The 26014-nt window shown below is 45.0% G+C and overlaps 6 protein-coding genes across 6 annotated transcripts; 3 read left to right on the forward strand and 3 right to left on the reverse strand.

Annotated features, from left to right (window-relative positions):
• Positions 1-8631: 8631 nt before the first annotated feature.
• Positions 8632-10255, reverse strand: PFICI_12521 (uncharacterized protein; the record flags this gene model as incomplete). The annotated part of the gene is made up of 3 exons (XM_007841102.1): positions 8632-9579; positions 9629-10041; positions 10093-10255. The coding sequence occupies 3 exons, from the start codon at positions 10253-10255 to the stop codon at positions 8632-8634; spliced, it is 1524 nt and encodes a 507-aa protein (XP_007839293.1).
• Positions 10256-12707: 2452 nt separating this feature from the next.
• PFICI_12522 (uncharacterized protein) lies at positions 12708-14220 on the reverse strand (the record flags this gene model as incomplete). The annotated part of the gene is made up of 2 exons (XM_007841103.1): positions 12708-13614; positions 13673-14220. The coding sequence occupies 2 exons, from the start codon at positions 14218-14220 to the stop codon at positions 12708-12710; spliced, it is 1455 nt and encodes a 484-aa protein (XP_007839294.1).
• A 1692-nt stretch (positions 14221-15912) lies between these two features.
• Positions 15913-17589, reverse strand: PFICI_12523 (uncharacterized protein; the record flags this gene model as incomplete). The annotated part of the gene is made up of 1 exon (XM_007841104.1): positions 15913-17589. The coding sequence occupies one exon, from the start codon at positions 17587-17589 to the stop codon at positions 15913-15915; it is 1677 nt and encodes a 558-aa protein (XP_007839295.1).
• Positions 17590-19043: 1454 nt separating this feature from the next.
• On the forward strand, positions 19044-20516 carry PFICI_12524 (uncharacterized protein; the record flags this gene model as incomplete). The annotated part of the gene is made up of 1 exon (XM_007841105.1): positions 19044-20516. The coding sequence occupies one exon, from the start codon at positions 19044-19046 to the stop codon at positions 20514-20516; it is 1473 nt and encodes a 490-aa protein (XP_007839296.1).
• Positions 20517-22607: 2091 nt separating this feature from the next.
• On the forward strand, positions 22608-23993 carry PFICI_12525 (uncharacterized protein; the record flags this gene model as incomplete). Its single annotated transcript, XM_007841106.1, has 2 exons — positions 22608-23484; positions 23527-23993. 2 exons carry the CDS (start codon positions 22608-22610, stop codon positions 23991-23993), a joined length of 1344 nt encoding a protein of 447 aa, XP_007839297.1.
• Positions 23994-24660: 667 nt separating this feature from the next.
• On the forward strand, positions 24661-25692 carry PFICI_12526 (uncharacterized protein; the record flags this gene model as incomplete). Its single annotated transcript, XM_007841107.1, has 1 exon — positions 24661-25692. The coding sequence occupies one exon, from the start codon at positions 24661-24663 to the stop codon at positions 25690-25692; it is 1032 nt and encodes a 343-aa protein (XP_007839298.1).
• Between the last annotated feature and the right edge of the window lie 322 nt (positions 25693-26014).

A 26014-nucleotide genomic window follows, 5' to 3' on the forward strand; every position in this document is an offset into this window, starting at 1 on the left:
ACCCTATAGCATCTGCTATATCATATTATAGCACCTGGATCCCCTTATACACTTCATCGATAAAATAAAAGAATTAATTTCTTTTATTTTTATTCTTTTAACGATTCCTTTACCGTTTTTAACGATAATTATACCGTTATAACGGCAAAAATTCGGCAAAATAGATAACTCTATCCGTACTATTGCCGGATGCCAGATGCCGGAGAAACAGAAACTCTCCGGATCCGGAAACTAGAATACGTGGAAATCCACGTTGCAGTTATATCTTAAACTGCTAGGAATCGATCGGTTTTTTGAAACTACCGATACATATAACGGTATAACCGATATTCAGAAAGCCCAGGCATTGCTTCTGATTCGTCAGAATTTAACAACAAAACCGTTAAATCTAATATTCGATAAAATAAATCCATATAAAGCCTTATCGACTTTACAATCAGCCTATCAAGGCACCGGACCCGTATTACGTCAGCAATTATATCTCGAATTTCACACTATAAAATTCGAGAATTATAACTCGTTAAACGAATTTATATCCACTTTTAAGGGATATATTTCAAAGCTTTTAAGCGTTAGGGCTAAAATCGATAATATCGATCAAAAAACGATTTTTATTGCAGCCCTCCAGTCAGCTTACCCTATATGGGCTAACCGTCAACGCAGTGCTTTACGGTCCATAAATCCACCTACCCTCGAAAGGTTAATTACGGATATTTTGGATGAAAACCGACGGGATCCGGATACGGCTATGGGAAATTCTTATTATACCGATAATAATAAGAAATCCCGGTTTCCCCGATCCAATCAGAATCAACGGGGAACCCAAAGCGGAAATAAGAAGAATTCGAATAAATCGAATAAATCGAAAAAATCGAATAATTCGAATAATTCGAATAAGTCGAATAACTCAAATTCGACCACATCCACCACGAACCAGAAATCTAAGAAACGGGGAAACCTACCCCGTAACGAAGATTTAAACGAAGACGAATCGTTTCATGCTTTTTCGAATATTTCGAATAATTTGAAAAAGAAGAAATTAACCACCCTCCCCAGGGACTAGTAGTTATACGATACGGGTTCTTCAAAGCATATATCGAATAATAAGAATTTATTCGATAATTTCACTATAAAATCGGATTTTTCACCGATTATTACAGGTAGTGGAAAAGTATTTCCAAAAGGAATTGGAAATATTACGCTTTCCTTCGAAATCAACCGGGAAATACGTAAAATAACGTTATTAAACGTGCTTTACGTACCGGAATTTCCGCTAAATATTATATCCGGCCAACTACATTACCAAAAAGGCGGTATTATAAGCGGGAATAAATTATACGATTCCAAAAACAGGCCTTTTGCCACGTTAAATCAAGAAAAACGTGGATTTTTCCTGCACCTAGCTAATAAATCAAAGCCTAATATGGCATATTTAGCCATAAATCCACTAAAAGTAGTAGAAAAAGCCCGTGTGATCGGTTCAAGTTACCCGGAACCGAATTCGGATACGAAATCCAACGAAACCACGGATTTCGAGGAAATCGAATTAATTTCTAATTATTCGAATTTCCTTACAGCTACGGAAAAATGGCATAAACGACTTAGCCACCCTAGCTACGATATTTTAGCTAAAACAGCTAAAATAACTACGGGGATTCCTAAAAAGGAATTAAAAAAGGAGGATTTAAACTGCGAATCCTGTATTTCGGGAAAATTCACCCGAAACCAGCCCCGTACGAATCCGAATAGGGCTAATAAACCGTTATATCGTATTTATATCGATACGGTTTATATTACCCCCTCCAGCTACTCCGGTTATAAATATATAACTGGTTTTACGGATAATAAAACCGGATTTCGGGAAATTAAGTTTTCCAAAGAAAAATCCGATATATTCGATATCGTAACGAATAAAATCGAATATTACAAAACCCAATTCGGAAAATATCCGAATATTATTCGCATAGATAACGGCAGGGAGTTTTCCCTGGTTAAATTAAAAAATTATTTAACCGAAAAAGGGATTATTTTCGAACCTACAACTCCTTATACACCAGAACAGAACGGTGTAGCCGAACGTACGAACCGGATTATTATCGAAAAAACCAGAACGGTTTTTATCGATTTACAACTCCCGAAAAACCTCTAGGAATTCGTTGCAAAAGCAGTAGTTTATTTAATAAATTTCACTGCTACGGCATCCGGTCCACTTACCCCCTACCAGGAATTTTACGATTATTTCTGGCCAGAAAGGGATAATACGCCTAATTTATCCCAAATCCATGCCCTAGGAACACCGGTTTTAATTTATAAACCGAAAGAAATCCGTAAAAACTCCGATAAATTCGGAGTTACCACCGAAAACAGGAAAATAATTAGATATAACAATAATAAAATCTATTACGTATATCTTCCCGATCGACCGTATAAGTCACAAATTATACGGACCTCCCATATTCGATTATTACCTAAAAATCGAAAAAAAGGGGAAAAATTACCAGATTCGGAATTACCGGATCAGGAAATAACACCGGATAAAAGTTCCACCGACGGTAAATTTATCCAATCACAAGTCCCGGAAACGGTAGATCCACAAAATCCACTAAATTTAACTCCCGGAAACGATCGAATTCTTCGATCCATTACGAATAAGTCCATAATCAACGATCGACCGGACTTACCCGGGAACGAATCCAATATAGATAATAGATCTAGTATAGATTCCGAATCCATGGATATTGATAATACCTCTTCGATTATTCCGAATAAGTCGAATATTAAGGTAATTCTTCCGAAACTTACGGATTCCGAACGAGATAAATTCGTTAAATACAACGAATTATTCACCGATATCTCGTATTATTCAATTATTAAAAATTCAGGCTATACGGAACCGAAAACCATAAAACAAGCGCTAAAAAGCCCTAAAAAAAAATAGAACCAGGCTATACACGCTAAATTACGGCAATTAATTCAAAAAAGGACTTTTCAAGCCATCGATCGAAATAAAGTCCAAAAAGCCGGTAAAATCCCATTATCCGTAAAATGGGTATTTAAAAGGAAAACCGATAAAAACGGTAATATCGATAAATACAAGGCTAAACTAGTTATACGTAAATTCGAACAACGATATAGAATCGATTATTTCGAAACGTTCGCTACGGGAACAAAATCCATTACCTAGAGGCTTTTATTAGCCCTAGCAGCCTATTACGATTAGGAAATCGAACAAATCGATATAATCGGTGCCTTCCTAAACGGGGAATTATACGAAGAAGTATATATTACCCCTATAAACGGATTATCCGAATTCTTATCCGAAAACCCGGATTTAAATAATTTCGGATAGAAAATCAACGAAAAAGACTCCCAGGTAATCCAGCTTAAAAAGGCCTTATATAGTCTTAAACAAAATCCACGCCAATGGCAAATTACGCTAAAAAACAGCCTAAAAAAGCTTGGATTTAATCCACTTATTTCAAACGAATCAGCTTATTATAATAAAAAATCCAATATCTTTATTATAACTTACGTAGATAATTTCCTGATTTTTGGTCCTGATTTACGTAAAATCAACCAATTAAAACAGGATATTTCGAAAAAATTCGAAATAAAAAATCTAAAACCAGTCTCTTATTTTCTCGGTATATAAATTAAAAAAAATCGAAAAAATAAAACAATTCGTATAAACCAGGCAACTTACCTTAAAAAATTACTAGAAATTAACGGATTTTCCGATATAAAACCGGCTAATATACCACTTAGCCCTAGATTCCTAAAATCGTTATATACGTCAAAAGATAAAAACAACGAAAAACCGGCTTTAAAGGAATTTATCCACTTATATCAGCATTTATTAGGTGGATTAATATACGCTATAGTCCAAACCAGGCCCGACCTAGCTTACCCTATAGCATATCTAGCTAGATATATATAAAACCCATCGAAAACCACGATAAAAGGGGTAAAAGGGGTATTTAATTATTTAAAATCCCATTACCACCTTGGAATTACCTTTAACGGGAAAATAAAACCCGGATTAATAGGTTATTCCGATGCCGATTTTGCTAATAATTACGAAACCCGTAAATCAACGTCCGGTTATTTATTTACTTTAAATAACGGACCGATAAATTGGAAATCGAAACGGCAACCTACGATTTCTTTATCAACCACCGAAGCCGAATTCAACGGGCTAGAGCAGGCTACCCGTGAAGCAATATAGTTAAAAAATCTCCTTACAGAAATCGGAATTAATACAAATACCGTATTAATTAAAGGAAATAATACAAGGGCCATAAATTTGGCATATAATCCGGAATATCACCAACGTACTAAATATACTGCTATACGGTATTTTTACATACGGCAAAAAGTTAAAAATAAGAATATTCGAATCGAATATATTTCAACCAACGATATACCAGCAGACGGCCTTATAAAGCCACTTCCTAAAAATAAATTTCAGAAATTTATCAAATTGTTAAACTTAACCGATACTATTTAACAAAGGGAGTATTGCACGGATATTAATACAGCATCATATAATGCATAAAATTAGCTTTATAACGCATATTATATCGTTATAACAGCTATAAAACCCATCGAGATATCGTTAAATAACGATATATGGGAAATCAGTGGAACTTACCCTGTACTAACTTACAGTCAGTACAGCACCATTTACAGCCACTATTCACAATGCTGTACAGTCAACAAGTCATTACAGTTAACTGTTGTGGCCACTATGGCCACTGGAACCCACTGGAATCCAGTGGAACGTTCCACTGGATCCAGCCCCACTAAGTATGGCCAGTGCACCTGGCCACAGTGGCCCTAGGTTACAAGGTAACCCACACCATAGAAATCCATAGATTTCGATGGTTTCTTCGATTATAAATTAACTTTATTACTAATTAACTTAATTATAAATCCAGTTTATTAGTAATATATTCCAGAATGTTCTTATTGGTTGATTTTATGGGTATAAAAGGTAGTTATTCCTCCGTAGTTAGTTATTCTTTCTTTAAGCTTCAATAAATCAGTTATACAGCCCTATAACTACTCCTACGGCCTGATTCTACGAATCATATGAACGCTTCCCTGTGCCTAAGTTTATGATCTACCAATCATACCTTAGAACATTATTAATAAAAAGCTTCCCTTTTATTACGGCATTAACGGATAAAAATGGGCTTTGCTATATATACCTTATGGTTTAATATTAATCTAAAGACGAGGAGCTTTAAAATACTCCTCGGCTACGGAATAATTTTATTAATAATTACGGATAAGCCGGTGGGGGACGGGCCCGTGGCCCGTGCAGCCAGGCTGGCCAGCACGGACCATTTAGCGTGGACCGTCACACTTTTTATATTAAAAAAGCTATATTATATTATATAAACTCGTTTATTACGTCGATTTTCGTAGCAAATATAGCAATTATATTATTTTTTATAGCTTAATCGTAACCTCCCGTATTATAATAATACGTTTTCACGATTATATTTATAAATTAATTTAAATACCTTTATTTTTAAGAATTTATTACTTAATACCTTTTTTTAAAATTGTCGCTCCTTATTAATATAAACCCTAATATTTTTTATATTTTAAGTTTATTTTAAAAACCCGTAATATAATTATTATAAATAATAAGAATCGTTACGATATATAGGTTTTAAACGTTAAATTATGTGATGCATAAATATAAATTATTTACGAAAGTATATAAGACGTCCGTGTATCGGCGGTCCCGGTGTAAACTGGTGATATTGTCTTCCTTTAGCATTGGAGGCATAAGGTTGGTATTTTGAGACTAAAAAGCAATTATTTTCTTTTGTCATAACTTTTGGATATTGGAAGCCCGAGGGCCTTCAGCTCGATTAAGGACCGGAAGATGGTGAGAAGTATAGATTATTGCTTATTTAGAACTAGATTTCATAAAATGAAGTTCTTCCTTTTAGTTTTAATAAAGTTATTACAAAGACGAAATCGTATGGGAACGACACGATCACACAAAATATGGATGCTATCATAAGACTGAAAATAGTTGCCTATGCACTTACGAGCGCGTATTGTGACACAAATGCAGAATAAAGCCTGTTGATATTGACATTGGAGAAGGCATATCAGGATAATGCAATGGTGATAACTCCGGCAGAAGTGGATTGCTCAGCAAAGATTGTGCTCATCCACTTGAAAATGGGCCATGTGGATGAGGCGAGAAGCGGTATAAAGACGTTTACCTGCAAGCCAAAACAGCATTAGGATCCCAATGGCTGAGCTGAAAAGAAAAACGACAATAATTTCAAGGTTATTTATTTACTCGGTCATCCTGCTATCGTATATTTGAACTCTATGTTTTTGGAACTCATGTTTTCGAGTATAAAGGTCATCGTAGTCGACCTCAACTCTGGTATTGTTAAGTTGTTATGGGTATTGTACCTTGCAGGACAACATCTTTGGATTCCAACTCAATATGTTTTGAGTTTTTAACGGCTTCGGTGAGCAACTCGAGCGTCGTGCAGCCCCTCAAACTTGCCTTTCTCAAACTACTACGATTCCACCCCAGAGTAGATGTGTGAGGCGAAGAAAACAATCCTGTTGACAACAGGCAGAGCGACTTAACAGATAGGCCTCGAGCTAATTCGCTGCTTAAAGAGTGAGATTCCCTGTACAGACCACAAGCTTCACCACTTGTGGATATCAGTTGATGACTATTGTTTCAATAAGCTCCATCGCTCGGTGATGCCAAATTCTGCAATTTGTTGAAAACTATTTCGAGTAAAGCGACCTTGGACCTTTTAATTCCCACATCAAAGAGATCAGATACGATGTCAAGCCTGCCTTCTTAAGAGATAACCACTAGATGAATCAATGAAGGATAACCAAGTATTGTGATATGCGGCTGTGCATAGGTCTTATAAGTAGTATATTTGTGTTATCCTCAGCTCTCCAGGCACAAGGAAACACTCCCAGCATGATGCCCGCTTTCCAGACCGACTTCGTACCTCAGGTCTGGGATCTACTATGGAGTTCCTTTCATTCCTAATCGGAGATTACTCTGATCGTGGTATATCAAAAGACACTCTTCAGACTCTCGTCCGGAAATTCGCAGTCTCTGATACGAGAATTGAGAGATTAATTTGAAGTGGCTACACAGCGTGCTTTCGAGGAATGTAGTGTGAAGCACACCCGTATTCTCTTGCTTCCTTATGGATCCTTATTGTTGACCACGGCGTTGCTTTCCTATTGGACTTTGAACTGGTCTGATATGGGGGTCAATTGTGTGATGTATTGATCTATGTTGCGCCCCTCCAGTTTTGACGAGGTGCACGCTGACTTGGGTGGTCCCGGCTAATCCCCGGGAGGCCCCATACATCTATCTGAACACCATGGTGTTGATCAGTTTGTTCAAGCCCACCTATGGGTTCTATGATCCACCGTCTGACAATAAGTGTATAGCGGAGACTTGGATCCTAAGTCCAAACTAGACTATCCTCGATACTTAAGCGAACCAGTCCCGATACACTAGCCAATATCCCTTAGTATCCAAGCCCTTACAGAAAGCACCACCTTAATCAACAGCTATTAATACGACAACTAAAACGACAATTAAACCGACAACAAATACGGCAATAGCTCAAAAACTCGGTGTGTGGAAGTTTGGTCTTCCACAGTGCTAAGAGCCACATAATCGAAATCCGTAGTTCAATCTTGACTGCAAAGTCTCATATGCTCGACACTGCTAATTTGCTCTCGCGGGCACTGGTATGACCTTATAACCTGGCTTGATAGCGAAACCCAAACATTTCGTCTTCGTGACAGCTCTCTACCATGTCAATTCTTGTTCCTTTCACGGGAATCTGACATCGTTCTCACACATGAGTTATGCACGGAATGCCCCCATCTAAGGCAGATTACAAATATCGATCAATGCAAAACAGTGCTCCAGCATCGGAATATAGTCCTTAGATTCGCAGTTACAAAGTCGAATATTCTGTACCGTTCTTCTTTGCTTGGCTTCATCGCAAAGGCACTGTCGACTCAGTAGATCCGGAAAGCCGGAGCTCAGGCTCCACAGATTTCCAACTTGCGGGTGTTCACTTTCCCTAAGGTACTGGCCAGGTTAGCTTTTAAAGTGTCAGATCACATGCCGCAATGCAGTGGATAGCTACTATACATACTAACAAACTGGCAAACAATGTCCTACTATTTGGTAGCGCTACTGGCATTCCTGCATCTCAGTGCGCCAAAGTATCAAGTCCGGCAACACCGACCCATCTGCTCTCGCTTGCGGAACCCGCTCTAAGCATCCGCCCAGCTTGGACGAATGCTTATAAAATATCACCATCTTTCTTATACATACTGGCCATTTGCATCGATGTGTTCCATCTAAATCAGACGGACTAGGACAACTTCAAGCTGGTATGAGGCAATATCCGGGACGTGTAGTGGAATACTCTGAATACGAAAAACGCCTTCCGTCCACGACTTTTTGTACCGGACAAGTGCGTGCTTCCTAATCTATTGCTTGGTTAAGTACCCGCTCCACTTGAGACCTATCCCAATCCAGCTTCAGAACGCCCTAGAGAGGGGCGAACATGTAACCTTGAAGGTCCACATACATTAAGCTGCTTCGACCTTCCAGCCACCTGGCATCAGATCTGTGAACACTCGGGTAGGGTCATATTTGGCCCTGATCTGCTTGAGACGGTCCAAATTGCCTGCTGGATAACTCTCAAATACAGGCTGGCCTTCATCAGCTTCGTTCAAGTAATGGAATGAGGCAGTCGCATTCATCGACCTCAGCGTTTCCAATATGTTAGTATTGTAGCCTTGGATGAAATTCTCGATGCGCACATCATCACCTTCCTCTTCCCAGGTATAGGTCTGTTCGATCCAGAAAGCTGGTCTTTCGTCGAGGCCCTGTAACGATCCGGGCTTCGCATTGGATGCCTTCAAAAATTGGGACGTGATCGGGTTGAAGGCCATACCAATGGTGGCATTCATACCATCGAAAGAAGTTTTCGCGAGTTCGAAGAAGAGGTCATGCGCCTTCTGCAGTGCCTCTCTGTTGGCCAGAATAGGAAGCATGTGGAAACGCTGTCGCTTCCCATGTGACTCTCCTCCCTCCTCGAAAGCTTGAGAGACTGCAGTGCTGTACTGTCCCAGAGGGAATGGGGATAGTGCGGTAACGCCATTCTCGGGCTCGAGGTTGCCCCCCAGGAAACCATTCAGGATCGCCGGTACCGTGTCGTTGCCATTGTAAAACAGAGTCGACGAGTATACCGGTGCGTCGTTTCCGGAATCGTATCGACAGACTGGAATTATGGCAGCTTTCGGGTCCAGATGGCCGTTCGTAACGAAGTCAAATACTGTATCCATGAATTTGTCCCGAATCTCGGTGGAGCCATAGGTTGGCGCTCCAATCATGACAGTCGGAGAAGGGTGGGTTTGGATGTCGAATCTCGTTACTAGGCAGAATGAATTGCCTCCTCCTTGTAGAGCCCAGAATAAATCAGCAAATTCATTGTCGACAGTGACTTCGACTACGCGGCCGTCGGCCAGGACGCACTACGGAATGGTGAGCTACAGATTTCTCCTGGTTGCGAACGAAACGTACCTGATACCCTTTGACATTGCCATTCGTTGATCCAAGGCCGTGTTCATAACTATAGAATGAAACGCCGCCGCCCAAAAGAAAGCCCGGCACGCCCACGGGACCGATGCGGGCACCGACAACACCATATCCTGTTCCATCAAGCGCTGTGTATACTTCGGTCCAGCGAGGTCCTGGTCCAACGGATAGAGTCTTATTGTCAGAAGAGAGGGCCAACGTGTCCAGATTGGTACATGAGATTAGCACTCCTTCCGAACCTATGCCGTTGGCAGAGGCGATAGGCATATGGCCGCCTCCTCGAATGGCAAACTTGACGCCGCATTCAGCGAGGTTGGTAACCGCGAACGAGAGCTGTTCGGCATTGACAGGCGCGAAGATGCAGGCAGGCTTGAGCCATGACCTGGTTGACCAAGTGTCTGTGATCCAAGTCAGTGAGCTGCACAAAGCGGGTTGGGGGATCATGTTACCTTCACTCTCCTCATCGTAATTCGCATCGCCGTAGGAATAGGTGATATTAGAGTACATCGATTTGAACTTGTCACAAACAGTCTGCGGTTGATTTCGCGCCGCAATCGCCGGAATCGATGCCACGGCGCCGCCACTCAATGCTAGTAGCCATGAAAGATGCATTGTGAACGACAATAAGGAGTACTATAACCTTCAAGATAGGTTAATGGGAAAGAAGATGGTGATGAGTGACAAACAACATCCTGTCCGAAGAGATTCGTTCAGATTCTTATATACTTGCGAGACCTTGGGAGGCCCACAATTCATTGTCCAATTGGGAGAGTGCGTGACGGGAATGTTGTACGATCACGGCATCATGCATAGCCTCGTTAATTCTAGTAAGTCTACAAACCCCATCCAAATCTATGACTGAATGACTGAATGACTGAATTGATTGGTTTAATTTCATACGGTACTCGATTGACTTGACGGACCCCACAGCTGTGCGCAGACAGACTTTCGAGCCTCTTCGGGACTTTCGGAGCCTGTTAAAATTGCACAAATGCAGCGGAAGCGAGGTGCTCCGATCGACAGCAGAGGGGCCATATTAGCCAATCACCCTTAAGTGTAAGGGTTCAAGTGCCTATTCAACAGTCTTGTTCCTACTACATACGAGCATTCTAAACATAGCAAGAGGAGGAGAGAAGATAGAGTCCTTTCGTCTTGATCAAGCTCCTTTCGGTATCTTGAAAAGGTTCCGAGCTGCGGGTCCGTGCAGACGGCGTTGGCCGAGAGGTGCCGAGGCCACTTACCGGGCCATAGCCCGTGACATTAAGCATATATCACAAACTCTGGCGGGTCAGTTGAGAGCTTCGTATTCGTCTTCGCATCAGTACCTTGCTCACAACCATACAATAACCCTGATAATGGAATACCTACCAGCGCTTCCGGCTGTCTATTCCCATTATTCGAACATAGGTCCATGGCGCCGATGCTCACGTCGTGACATCAACACCTGTATTACAGTAATGTTTCAGGCGATTGCGTCGCAAATATCCACAATGGGGCATGCCGGGACTGCAGCGTAATAGCTGTTTATTAGTGCATTCTTCTATCCCGTCTACCCTACTCAATTGTATCAATGAAATTGGCTCCCTGGACCTCTCTAGACGTGCGCCTTACGTATGCCGTTGTGCTACCAACAACCAATGGGTATGTAATCTTCCGAATTGCTTCAACTGGCCATCGCGTGCACAGCCACCAGTATATCCTTGAAAAGTGAATTTATACTTTCTTCTAGCAACCTGGCGAGCATCCTGGTGATAGAACAACCTTGTTGTCGAATACTTGGTTTTGCAGCATGAATTGCCCGAATAGGAAATTGTGACAAACACCAGGACAGAAGCCTGATCAGCACGCTTGAGCCACAACGTTTTACCCGAATGGGAAAATGTGATAGATCCGGATCTGCGGGGCCTAAGAGCTATACCAAGCAGGGTCGCACAGTCCCGCCGACCGTAATAGAGCAGCATAAAGCAATGTCGTTGATTTTAATAAAGGTAGCTCGACACACAGTGGCTATAGTTTTCAGCATAAGCGAATTCCGCTATAATAATAAGTTTGGCTATAATTAATTCTTAAGTTACTGGTAGCTCCGGCTTTTTAAATCCACCGCGAAAGTTGAAATGTTTATATTTTTATAAAGGAGAAGCTAGGAACCAATATAACAAGAGGGAACCCGTGACGATACACTGGCGAAAGGGTGACTATACAAGTCAGGCGCGGCAGTATACCATGGGGGTAATGACAAGAATGAAAGCTGCCTAACTACTGCCATGTCAGGCCTAACCTGACACTGGTGCGGCCCAGCCACACCTCAGGCAGGATATGACAGCCTCTGGGCTGTCCGTAGGTAAGGTTAGTTAGTAGAGTCACGGCTGACAGCCTTTTGCCCCACTAGCTGGCTGGCCAAGCCCCTCCAATGGGCCCGTGTGCCCCAAACACCAGTATTTAGCTGGTGATCCCGCAGGCACTCACTTTGTAGACTTCGTCTACAGTTTAATAAACATAATACCCCCATACATTGATGCATTGCCGTCAGCTATCGGGATAGTGACAAGCCCAAGATTTGATCGTTGTACGAAGGGCCAGCAATATTTATAATATAATGAAAAAAAACAATCTTGATTAAATTTAAAGTTTGTTTATTTCGGAAAAAAATATTGTGTAGGAAGTATATATGGACAGGAAGGTAGAACAAGGTATAGTTGATTCTTGAGACGGATTGCAGTTATTTGTTTGCTTAGAGCGTTAAGTTCTCGCCGGATTTGGCAGTAACGGACGGAGGCGTCGCCTTATCGGATTCTTCGAAGGTCTGGAATTCCTTGGATTAAAGGTTTATCTACTCACATCACTTCTACCATATCCTGTATAAGTTCCCCATTCAGTTGTCAGGAGTTTGATTTGTTCCGGCTATGTGCTCTGATATTCACAGGCATCGAGTCTTTGGGATGAACAGTCCCAGTCCCAACCCGATACAGCCTTTCGCCATTGATTGCTGGGTTTTGGTTGCAGTCTCCCCTTTGACATTGAATTAGTAGCATTTCTTGAGTTAAACCGGCCCACAACTGTTGACTCACTTCTTAGTGTCCCATTTGGTCCATGCCTCCTCGATATCAAACTTTCTAACGACAAATACCAGGACGAGACGTAACTCTAGAAGGGCAAGCTCCAGACCAATACATATCCTTGGCCCCAAGGAGAAGGGCCGCCAAGCATCCTTCGAAGGGCGCAATGGATCGCCTTCAGGGACAAGCCATCTTTCAGGCAGGAATTTGTCTGCTTGTCTCCATACATCTGGCCGCGAATGAATTATGGGCACAGCATCCCACATCGCGTAACCATCCGTGGGGTACCTAATGCGTGAACCTGGAACGGTAAGTAAGTAGTCCGAGCTTCCTTGCCGCATGGTCGCTGCCAGTGGATAGAGTCGTAGAGTTTCCTTGATTATTGCCAAAGTGTAAGGCAGTGCGTACAATAGATGCGGTGAATTCAAGATCAATTCTTGACAGGCTCCGATCTCGGTCCCGAAGACAGTATCGTGCTCCTCTCGGAGTCTTTCAAGGCACACGGGGTTATCCTGCAGTTCTTTGAACATCCAGCAGATAGTAGTAGACGTGGTGTCGTGACCAGCGAACAGCAGTGCCTTCAGATTGCTAGTGAAGCCATCAACAAACGCTGCCAGGTTGGTCCCGTCGCCATTGAGGGGTCCTTCCAAATCAATGATTTCCAAAGTACGATCGATGATGCTTGGAATGTTCCTGGAGCGCGAGCCGTCGGAGAGCCACTCCTGAATCTTGTGCCCATAGACAGAGTTCATAACACGATTGTTTCTGACTATGGCTGTTGGCAAGAGTGTCAGAAGATGGAAGAAACCCCGTGCAGGATTAGCACCCGATCGACCCATCTGATCTAATTGGTCAAGCAAAGCGCTTTTCAGTGGCGTGTCCGAGCAACTGGTTTGTTGATTCAGTTGAGAGCCACTAATATGAGTCAATCCCGGTAAATACTGAGAATGTAAGACCAGTGGTGGAGACTTACGTGAGAGCCCTATGAATGACATCAAATGTCAAGTTCATGGTCTTTTCTTCAAGCCGGAAGACTTCCCCCCATTGCCCATCCTTTCCGGCAAGACTTCCCAAGAGATCGACAAAAATCACCACTTCATCCATCAGGTCTGGCAACAGAACCATAAGATTGTGCCGATTGAAACCCGGTTGTAGCTTTGATCGCCAAGATTTCCATTCTTCTCCATGCAGCGAAATTATATCCTTGTTCTCGGTGAGTGGCTTCAAGAAGTCGGTATGTACTTTGGCTTTGATTAAATTCCTGGTTTGGGTGAATTGTGTCGACACTGCGGGATGTGTACTCAGGAGTAAAGAAGAGCTAGTAAATGGCCACAGATCTAAGTAGATGATTGGAGGCACGATCTTTTCTCCAGGAAACAACCGGTCTAGCTCGTTCAAGAACCAATAGTGCAGTTGAAAAATGTTCACATCTGGAGGATGCTCCTGACGGAATTTGGCCATCAGGGCAAGGTGACCGAAGAGCCATGAATGAGGAAGTGTTGGCACGCCTTGCTTTTGCATGTCTTTTACCGTTCTTCGAATTTTGTATCCCCTCCAGAGCCAACATGCAAGATGGTATGCTGTATAAAGAGAAATACAACTGAGAATCATTTTTGGAGAAAACCAAATCGACAAAGAGTTCGTGGAGAGCATTTTGTTTACTTGAGAGTCTTCAGCAAAGGTAGAGAATCAAAGAAGTGGTAGAAGTGGTAAATGTGTGCCACTATATAAGTACGCGAATCGCAGCGGAAGGCTCGGACAATACGTTCCACCGCTGAAAGTATCTTCCCAGATTGTCCCGCTTGACCGAGAGAAAATTGGCAAGGATAATCATTTAATTACCTACCCATCAGCTCACTTGTAAGTTCTTGGCACCTTGGCGCCATGACCAAGCCCTCCCCTAGGCCACAATAGGTTATCACAGTGAAGTATTTGGACATGGTGTTTGTCAATTTTAACGAGCGGAGCATATTTAGAATATGCACGATGTGACACGCTCGACACTATAGCAATCAGTACCTTGGCAGAGCTACAAGGCTAGAAGATTATATTCATAAATACATTAACTGCTTTGGCAAGCCATTCGGTATTGGGCTGTGGCATGTGCTAATTAGGCTCCTCGGGGTGAGTGACAAAAGGCAGGATGAATTGTATCTACATTATCTCACCTGAGCCAACGTGAAGGAGAAGATTCGATTGAGAGAGCGCAAAAAAGATGTCTGAAGTGATACTTCCAATATACAAAGGAGAGGTGTTGAAGAGCTATCTAATATATCCCGTCGGGCGATCTGCGGTAGGTACTGACTACGTCAGTGCAACACATTTCGTTTATACCTAGTCTTGTGATAAGAAGATCGTCGTGATTTTTATTTAATCTTTGCTTTAAAGTGTGAAGTTTAAAGCTTATAACCCGCTTTAATATGCTATACCGGAAACTCTCCGTGCTAAACCCGGTGATAGCCCGTTAATCCGAGTCGGAAAATATCTTATATGTTAAAGGTAACTATTAATAGCCCGAGTGTCACTTATATGCCTATTAGACAAAACCAGTTCTAGGGACTAGATTATATATGCCTTGTGTTAAATTCTTGCAAGGTGGTAAGATATCGCGTCGTGCTTAAGTGCCGTTAACACATGTTTTAAGTGTTAAGCGATGGACCATATAAATAATTGCAGCGCGTCGAATGCTTAGCTAAGGATCTTTTTTAATAGCTTGGATAGCTAGCAATAATTAAGCTTCTTTTTGAATAAAATCCATTTAAAATTAATTATATGGTATAGTTGGCAAGTTGAAGTCCATCTCTTGCTAATTAGCGTGGCCAGCTCACTTGTGGATTACGTTACGTAAAAATCACAGTGATGAACTGTTGTTTATTGCACTTCGAGGTAGTCCTGTCTTTTGATGCAGAGATATCATAGATATTTTAGATGACGCTATCATGTTGATTAATATTGTAAATAAAGCGTTCCTCCATGAGACCTCCTTCGTGCATTTCCATTTACTCTGGGTGGCTGAATATGTTGCCTCGAAAACAAGTGAGTCGACTGCAGGAACTGCATCAACCTGACCCAACTCAGCCAACCCCCGAGATTGATTTGAGTTGACTTTACTAAGCGATCTGTACATGGAGTTGATCAACAAGGTCACGATATTGCGTTGGGTTGAATCAAGTTGATTTACGTTGAGTAGATTAAGTCCCTGCCGGTTTCTCTCTAGGCTTTCCTCTCGTCGAGGCCATACTCAGTATCGAGTTCTTTCCTCAGCTCGAGCTCCTTCTCAAACCCAACAGCAAAGAAGGAAATGAGGCTAATTGCCAGACCGAACCACCAAATAGCTTTGAGACTCTGAATGTATACTTCCCAGACTTCGGCCCAGATAGCATCGCTGTAGTCACTACGGACAGAATGGACTTGACTCGCAAAAGAGTAGGCTTGGCCGCCCGCCAATTGTGAGCGCAAAGTGGTGTCGGAAATGTTTTTAATGTTCTGGTCGAAAACGGCATTGAATATAATGCCTGGCGCAGTGACTCCCCATATCCATCCGAATGTGCGAATAAAGCTGTATGTAGAACTGGCAACGGCCACGTCTGCTTCGGGAAGACCAGCCATGATGGCAGGAAGGAGTACAGAGAGACTGAGACCGGCGCCCATACTGGCTATTAATTCGTACCAAGCCCATGCAACTGTAGGCGTTTCGGCATCAAGGCGGGTGAAAAGTCCAAATGCAAGCGCTGATAAGGCCAACGATATTGCGTGCAGCGGCCTGTATCGTCCAAAATGGCTCAAGAGTATACCGGCTGCAACAGCGAAGATCAAAGTTCCCATGGCCATGGGCAAAAACTTTACACCAGACTGGAGAATAGTTGTCCCTTTAACGGCCTGGAAGTAAATGGGCAGGAAATACGCCGATGCCTGAACAAGAATGGATGTCAGGAAAGTCAAGAGGTATGCTGTTGCTGAAGTGCGATTCGCAAATAAGCGGGACGGGATACTGGGCTGTTTCGCATAGTGCTGTTGGAAGTGGAACGCGATCCATCCTACACCTCCAAGCACCAAAGGCAAAATGATACGCCATGAGGACCAAGGATGAACTGTGCCTCCCTCGACTAGTCCGAACAGTATAGCGACCATGCTCAATGTAAAGAGCGCGTTGCCAAGGTAGTCAAGGTCTTTGAGCCTTTCCCACCTCGAGGCGGTGGACGGAGTGTTGGTCTTCTCCGTGGTCGCATTCCCAGTTGATGCTGGACCACCGGGCTTGACCCGCATAAAAAGCAACATAGCGGCCAGAGCAAGCCCACAAATGGGCAGATTCATCCAGAATATCCATCTCCAGTTTGACTGAGCAAGCGCGCCGCCGACTGGTGGCCCCAAAGCAGCTGCAACGCCAGACCATGCAAACATAAGACCGAGATATTTTCCCCTCTCCCTCAGAGGAACGAGATCGCAACAGACTATGTCGAGAAGTACGTTGATGCCTCCAGCGCCGATGCCTTGAACGACTCGACCAGCGATTATCATGGCGGCAGTGTGCGCGCCGCCTGAGATCCCGCTCCCGAGCGCAAACAATACGGTTGAGCCGATCAAGGGCCAACGTCTTCCTAGCGCGTTGGCAAGTTGCCCCGTAAGAGGCTGCAACACGGCGGAGGCGACGATAAACGAGTTGGCGATCCATACGTAGTGTGATGCACCACCCACCGACTCGGTGATCTGAGGCAGCGCAGTTGTGATAATCGCAACATCCAATGCTGAAATAAAGGCGAGAATACACAGGGCGGCAAAAGTCCCCCAGAAACGCCACGAATGGCGTTGCGTGGCTGCGGGCAATGTCGTTGCATCCTGAGCTTCACCTACTGGCCCGGCTTCGGCTTCTACCATTGATGAAGCCTCCATGCTGGGATTCGGATATGGAAATCACTTTCGCCAGAGACGACCTATAGAGCGCAGGTGCTTGAGGAAGCGGGAAGAAGGCAATAGACGGTGGAAATAATAAAGCTGATGTTGCTGACCATAGAGAGAATGGGAGGTAGAGGGAGGCGAAGGAGGGCAGGCAGGCACGGGAAACAATCGAGGAACAACTCTGCGAATACCCACTTTTCGAATCTCCAGGTAAGACACAAGTGTCAATAACACTTTCACACGGTATTTAAACGCGGCCAGATCGCTTTGTATCCGGCGTGGTGGCAAGGCTGAAGGGTCTCGATCTGTCGCAATCAGACGCGCAACGCGAGCCAGGGAACGTACCATCCCCGCGACTTGCATTATGTGGAAAGTGTTCGGTGTACAAGGCTTGGCAGCTTTTTGTTACATCGTACTGTGTACATCAACATCCGTAACGGATTTACCGAAGTAGGCAAGCCCGTTACAAAGGAATTCGTTATCACGAGCTGCACGTTGAATGTTGGCTGCGAGACAGAGGGACTATGCAACTGACAAGCATGTTGGCTGCACTGTGGCAGTGAGTGGTATCCAAAGATCGGTCAAGGGTATATTGGAACATTCATGCCATGGTAATACTTTTTAAGCGCCAGTGCATGTCCAATGATATGTATTCAAGATAGGTACCTAGGCATGTATTCGCCCTGGAAACAATCGCCCTTCAACTCTGGGAAGTAGTTGGCACAAAAGAGACTGTTTCTTCTTCTAAATTTGTAAGACCATGTTGGCTGCGAAGTGACCAGAAATGCATAGCACGGTGACTCTCGCATATCCAAGGATACTTACTCTGTACGCATGTTCTGCGGGGCCAACCCCAACCGCCCGTGCAGATGGTTGTTGTTGTTGGTTGTTGTTGTTGCTGTTGTTGGGGGGGGGGGGGGGGGTTATCTCGGATATGCCACTCCCGCACACCGGCTGCTGCCAAGTCTATTTCCCACTTTATTGCATCTGCAGCCGCCCGAAGGTTCCATCACTGCGGACCGGTCCATTCATTCGCAATTGTCGCGTTCATGTACTGTCCCGACCAGTGCGGCAGTGCGCATGCATGATTTTTGGTGCCCACCATCTTACCGAATGTGACAGGGCTGCAGCGCCTTAACCCAAATGTATCGGTACAACATCTATAGCACAGTACGTTTCGCCCCCAACTTGGACAGTATCTGTCGGGTTGAAGGCAAATGCAGTTGCATTCTTTTGGCCCCTATGAAGTATGGCGAGTGCACTGGATTGGCCCTAGGTGTGGCTTTGTCATCACTCGGGCGCATGCTTGCTGTGTAGAGTCCGATAATCCGAATATTTATTGGCACAAATATCATTCTTCTTTAGCAAGGTATTTCATTCATTCGTGCATTCAGTCAACCTCCCCTATTTTGTTCCAATCTTACCCTACTCTACTATTGACACTCAGTATGGCCTCGACACAAACAGTCGCTGTCTTGGAGCAGGCATTCTCAGCCGAACAAGTTCTACTTCCAGGCACCGAGGCCTATAGGAAAGCCAATGAAAATTATCTCTCAGCCTGCCTGAGTGATTACAGTCCTGCAGCATTTTTCCAACCCAGGGACCCAGCCGAGGTGGCTAAGTTTCTGCACCTAGCAAGTGAGCATGACATCCACTTTGCCATCCGCGGTGGTGGCCAGCAGCCACTGGAAGCCTGCTCCAATATCGACAACGGGGTGACACTGGACTTGAGTCTCATCAAGGGTGTCGAGCTCAAGGATGGTAGCGTCTCAGTCGGAGCGGGCGAGCATTGGCTGGCCGTGTACGAGAAAGTCCAAGCCGCCGGGCTGGCCGTGGGAGGAAGTCGATCTGGGAAGGGTGGTATCGGCGGTCTCTCTCTTTCCGGTGGGCTCTCATTCTTCTCCACCCGCGAAGGCTTCATCTGCGATAATGTCATCAACTTCGAGGTCATCACTGCCTCGGGGGAGATTGTACAAGCCAATGCCCATGAGAATGCAGATCTTTGGAAGGCGCTCAAGGGTGGCGGTAACAACTTCGGAGTGGTCACTCGCTTTGATTTGCGCACGTATCCCCAAAAGCCATTCTGGAGCGGCATTGTATTCTACCTTGCCTCCGAAGCCAATTATCCGGGGCAGGTGGAAGCACTTGTCAACGAGGTCACCAAGCCCGACGTCTCAAGTGACACTCATTTCATGGTCAATCTGGGATACTCGAAGCAGTTCGGCGACAACATGATGGGTCTGAATCAGGTCTACTACACCGGGCAGGATGCTGCCGAGCTGTATGGCGCCAATAACGAGGACACGGGCAAGGCCCGGATCCCCCCGATGCTCGAGCCGTTCACCAGCGTCCAACCACAGATTGAGCAGCTCAACTCCTTCAAAATTCAAACTCTGGCACAGGGTGCGACTGAGCATGCCGTCATGTCGTCTGACCGCGTCCGCTGTTCCTACATGAATTGCACACTACGCACAGATACGGTCGCGCTGCTATCGGCAGCTGATATCTACTCTAAAGCCATTGAGCCGTTGAAGGACATTGAGGGTATAACCCTGTGTCTGACACTGCAGGCTTACCCAAAGTCCCTCTTGAGTAAGACTGCTGAGTTGGGCGGCAATGTACTTGGTCTACCATCCCAGGAGCCGCTCGTCACAGTTCTTCTCTTGACTTATTGGAAGAACAGAGAGGACGACAAAAGGATCGTGACGACTCTCCAGGAAGCCCTGACGGACATGGAGAAAGACGCTGATTCCCGCGGACAGAGGGTACCGTACATTTACTTGAATTATACATCCAAGTTTCAGGACCCATTCCCGTCGTACGGTGAAGAGAACAAGAAGTTTCTGCAACAAACCAGCCGCAAATATGATCCAGAAGGACTTTTCCAAAAGAATGTTCCTGGTGGCTTCAAGCTATTTTAAGGTTCTGGTTTGATAATCTAGTCGGCAGTCGTGTTTGTTTGCGAATAAGAAAAATAAATTCAACCATTTCGACAACGATAAAAATATCATTTCTTTGCTTGATCTCTAATTTAAGATTGATTTCCTGCTAAAAACAATAAGAAAATATTTGGAATATGCGACAGTGATCAAAAGAAGAGTGGCTGTCAGGTTCTACCCACGTTGTAATATTGTTGGTGTTTGGCCACCTGGTTTCCAAGGAAAAAAACTTCTACTCGCAATAAACGCACAAGCCGTTATTTTTGGCAAAGCTTTCCATTCCGACGGCCTGTTCTAAATAGGTATGCGTGACGTCTCCAAGGTTTTCTCTGGGCAATAAGGCCACTATCTCTTGAGTATTTCTGACTTGTCTTGGACTTATGCATTACGGAAAATGAAGAGAGAGGTTCTTATTATAGATACGTTCATATGCGGTGCATAATAAGAGGGTTTAAACCAATTTAGTTAAATCAAAATCCACTTTTCCTCCCCCTCCCAAGCATAAGGCCTGCGCAGACTCGGCATCCCGTCCGCTCTGCCTTAAATAAACTAGTAATCGCCGAATTAGTACTCAGGTGGGTAATTATTAGGGAATCCTCGGTGTTATATATTTTTTCGGCTATCTCCTTTCCTTTTTTTTATTTTAAATACAATTAATTATTCTTTTAGACGGATATTACAAATACCTAATAGCCAAATTTAAAGGCTGATCGTACCGCTTTAAAGGATTCTAAAGACAGTGGAAAGTCCAACGGGTTCCTTGGAAATAATATCGAATTTATGGGCCTGTTATTATAACGAGCTAGCTTCCCAACCAAGTAACGCGTAGCTGGATAAGGATAATTCGACCCGCTCAGAATAGTGGCTGCTTCGAAAGGCGTGCGTGCATGACAAACGCAGTCACACTATGCATCATGGTACTACAAATGTTGCGTATAGTCCCCTGTTGCATTCCATCGTTGACTGTGTAACATGAAGCTATCCAACAACCATGTAGGTACTATAGTCTGTATTGCAATCTTTATATAGTACTGTTTATCAACGGACTTGCAGGTGCGGACCCCCATTCATATTGCGGGTTCCAGCCTAACCAACCAGCCAAACAGCAAACCTACCAACCCTGCGTCTTTCACGGCCACCTCACCGGGGACCTGGGCAGCATGTTCGCGCACTTTCAGGTAGTTAAAGTAGTATGACCGATACTGGAGGGCTTGATGAGGTTCGCTTAATGATGGCACGATTTGACATGAACTTGAGGATTTCGCGGCTTGAGGAACCTAGTCTGATGCACTGAGATATCGAAGGTGGGGTCGACGAGGCTAAGTTCCATGACTGAAGCAAAACAGCCATTGCAGTCATGGAACTTTGCATAGCAAACTCTCTGCCTGAATATCCAGTCAGCGACTGTACTTGGGGTGCACGAGTAGCGAGAATAGTGGCCTGCCTATGCATATTCTCCTTCCATCCCCCCAAGGCTGTTTTGCGGTCTGAGACAGTGTTGGAGGGCCGTGGTGCTGGACGGACTGACCTTGTAGCTATTTCTTGGAATAGCATCAAATTGATCGGGCAACATCCTGTCGGACCTGAACTCCTCTGCATTGCCGCCCCAAATTTGAGGATCCCGATGAAGCTTGGAAAGAAGCACAACAATCACCTGATCATTTTCGACCTCCCAACGACTATCGAGCAACGTGCGGCCAGAAGCGTCGTCACTTCTCAGTGTAAGTGCGAACGCGCCGATGGATGGCTGTAGCCGCATGATTTCTTTGATCCATGCTCTGAGATAAGGTAGTTTGTCAATGTGATCTGAAGTCAAGATATCGTTCCCAATGACAGAGTCAATCTCTTCTTGTAGTCTTTTTGACGTACTGACGTAGTCAGTACCCACCGCAGATCACCTGCGTGTGTATATAGTCGCTGTTCAGCACCTCTCTTTTGTAGGCTAGTCTTTGGGTTGGGGGTGGAACGATTCGTTGACCTTGAATCATCTGCACTGGTTGCTGCGGCACCCGTGTCTTACGATGGCGCCAATGAGTCGCGAGACTCAAACTACAAAGAGCGCTTGGTCAGGCCATGAGATTCCGTGCAGGGCTGCCGATCGTTCGCCAACTGCTTGATGCTGGTGCTTGCCTCCAAGGCCATGAGATCGTGGAAGCTGTACGCAACGACGACCAGGAACTCGCAAAGTTCTTGCTTACCCTGGCCGTCGACGTTATCGCACGGGATCCAATCGGTGAAACATTGCTGGACGCCGCTTATCGCAAGAAAGATTTTGATCTGGCTCAGTATTATTTTGACCATGGTGGACAACACAGCTCAAAGGCGCTGCTATTTGCTGTCAATCGGGCTCTTTCAGCGCGCGATTATCATGGCATTGAGGAATTTGTGACAAGGCGGCTTACAGGGCCTCTCGACGAGTGGGAAGCTGCGGGATTTGTGCTGTCAATTTACATGAATAATTCCCGCCTCACAGACTTGTTTCTCTCAGAAACTTTCAGCGCAAGCTCTGCATTATCTCTGTATTGCTGGCATAGAGAACCAAGAAAAGAGGGCCGTTTATGCCGAACAGGTAATGAAAGAGAATATGGACCCGGTGTCAAGCTTGAGTCAATCCAGTCAGAATGTCACAGTGTACGCTGCCCCAACTGCTGCTCACCTTTTACTATGGCTGCGCTTCTGGGACTACGAGACCTTTTGGAAAGGATGATCAACCAAAAGTATCAACCCGACGCTTCTTATCTACTGAAGATTATTTACAAACCAGGGGCTCTGGACAAGAAAATCCAGGAAATTTTGATGAAATCCTTCTTTGATTCGACCGGCACGGACCAATATGTGCATCGCCACATGCTCATGGCCGCAATTGCAAACTCGACGGGACGCGAAACAATTCGTCGACATGTGTCAAATTCAGGATCGTTGAACTTTTCAATCGACGGTTATCGCAATGGTTCGAGTCCACTTTAACTATCAGTCGTGATGGGTGACATAGAAAGCGTTGGAGACTTGCTGGCAGCAGGCGCAACTGTCGACTGGACATCATCGCGCATGCAATGGACAGCTCTGCGTACTGCATTAAGATCGGACAGCTTACAGATTGCGGCGTTGCTGTTAGAAAATGGCGTCGTCGTAGACGGGCTCTCCCATTCATCCATCTGGACCGCAAGAGAAGGGCATTTGAAGACTGTAGAGTTTCTCCTGAATCATGGTCTCGCCATTGATGCTCTGTGGGATAACACTGCCAGATTTGCACCTTATTCGAAATACCTGAATGCCTTGGAAGCAGCAGCAGGCCACGGCAGAATCGACACGGTCGCATTCCTGCTGGCTCGTGGGGCCAAGATACAAGGTCGCGGGAGAGTACATTTCGTACGGGCAGTCAACTTCGCGATTGAGAGCTGCCATCAAGCAACAGCAGATCTTCTCAAGGACAAAGGAGGCTGGAGTCAAGAAGACTAACAGCTTGCACAGAACCGCGGCGATATTCACGAGCATTCATGGCCCCGGGTCCTTTACGATGATCCTTCGTTCATAGGGTGTCGGACTTGCGAGATTATCGCGGAAAACGCTTCCAAAGCCAGACTTTCTGATCGTGCAGAGTCAAACTCTCCCTGGTCAATAATAGACGGCGATCAAGCCGATGACTCGCCAATGTTGGCGGATGAATGGCACACTTTTGAATCGATAGACTGGGTTGTCGTTCCAAACACGACCAAAGACAGGGAGCTGGACGATACGGCTGGGAAATTGGTTGAAGAATTACCGTACGCATCTAGGTCAAGTCTTTCACAAGCAGAATGACAATTTGAAGTCGAATCAGACTTCCGACTTACATGTATTCCATAGGCGCAACATTTTCATCTACTCGAATGACTGAATGATACTATACAATTGCAAAAATGTCATGGCGCCCCGAGCTGCTACGAAAAGCCGGTTCCACTTCGCGGCATTATTGATGTTTCGTTATAGCGAGTATTAGTGACCCCATCCCGCAATGCGGGGCACCGAAGCTACGGCGACATCAGTCTGAGAATCCCGGCACACCCGATCCGATCACATTTGATACCCCAAGACAACACAGCGATTGTAGTATTCATAGCATCTTCGTCGGCCACCATTATTCATCATGGATCCGTCCATTCTCTCTAGTCTCGAAGGCTACCACTCCAAGACTGTCGTCTACAAATCCACATCAGCCGGTGACATAAAATTGGACATTCTGTACCCCGCAGGCGTGTCGGAATTGCCGCGAACCGTTCTGCTTCATTATCACGGTGGCTTTTTGGTTGTTGGCGACCGCTATGCCTTTATCCCTCACTGGCTCGTCAAGGCGGCTACCTCGCGCGGCTGGATCTTTGTCACTCCAGACTACCGCTTGATACCCGAGTCGACAGCGCAGGCCTCAGTAGAAGATGCCTGCGACGCCTATGCATGGGTCTTGTCAAATCTTGCCCGAGAGCTAGACTGCAAAATCGCATCCGTCCTCATGGCAGGCTCCAGCGCTGGAGGGTATCTAGCTCTGACTACAGCTGTGGAAGCAGAGAGAAAGCCCTCCGGCTTGCTCCTGATCTACGGGATGCTCAATCCGACAATCTCTCGGTACACGACTCCAGGAACCAACGTGTTCGGCAGACCGCCCCCGGCTGACACGGCGTCCATTCTTGCAAGGTATCCAATGCATGAGGACGGAGACACCCGCAAGGCAATATCCGCCAACCCAGTAGCAGCAAATCCAGCGGATGAACCACGATTCGATCTTGTTTCTGCACTGCATGTGGACGCGGTCTTCCTCGACTACATGACGGGCATCAAAGGCCTCGGCCGCCTGGTCGCCGAACAAGGTCCCAGCGCCATTTCAGAGGCGCACCGCGACCTGTTCCCGCTTGCCTTTGCCGGCACCCATAAATTATCTAAGCTTCCACAGACCTTTCTTCTCCACGGCCACAATGACTCTGCTGTGCCGGTAGAGCATAGTCTTGAGGCGGCAGAGAGACTGCGTAATGCTGGCGTCCATGTGGATCTAGAGGCACCCGACGATGCTGAGCATGGCTTTGATGGCAAATCTGGGACAACTGACGTGGAATCAACCGAGGGCGAGAAGGTCCACGGATACCAATCTTTACGCAAGGCTATCGCCTTTCTACAACGCGCCTCCTGATTAGGTTAATTTTAGTGTAACAAGCATTCTAAAGTGCAGGCATATTTTTGTCTTCATGAGTATCCAATGCCACCTTCGTGTTCATCTGCAAAATGCTAAGAGTTGAGAAGATGAAGTACCAGGATCAGTGATTGCGAGATCGGCCCAACTATATTGGCTTTGTGCTGAAGGACGCAGCTAGGAGGCCCCATAACCCAGGCTCTTTTGGCCTTCGAAATACTGACTACGCCGTCGCATTCACCAACTTTCTAACGAAGGACGTATTTCTTCTGCAGCAGCACACTGCCGCAGTGCTGAAGCCATAGCGACCAGATCAGGAGAT

Source organism: Pestalotiopsis fici (genome assembly GCF_000516985.1).
Source record: "Pestalotiopsis fici W106-1 unplaced genomic scaffold PFICI_Scf_10, whole genome shotgun sequence".
NCBI classification, from domain to species: Eukaryota; Fungi; Ascomycota; class Sordariomycetes; order Amphisphaeriales; family Sporocadaceae; genus Pestalotiopsis; species Pestalotiopsis fici.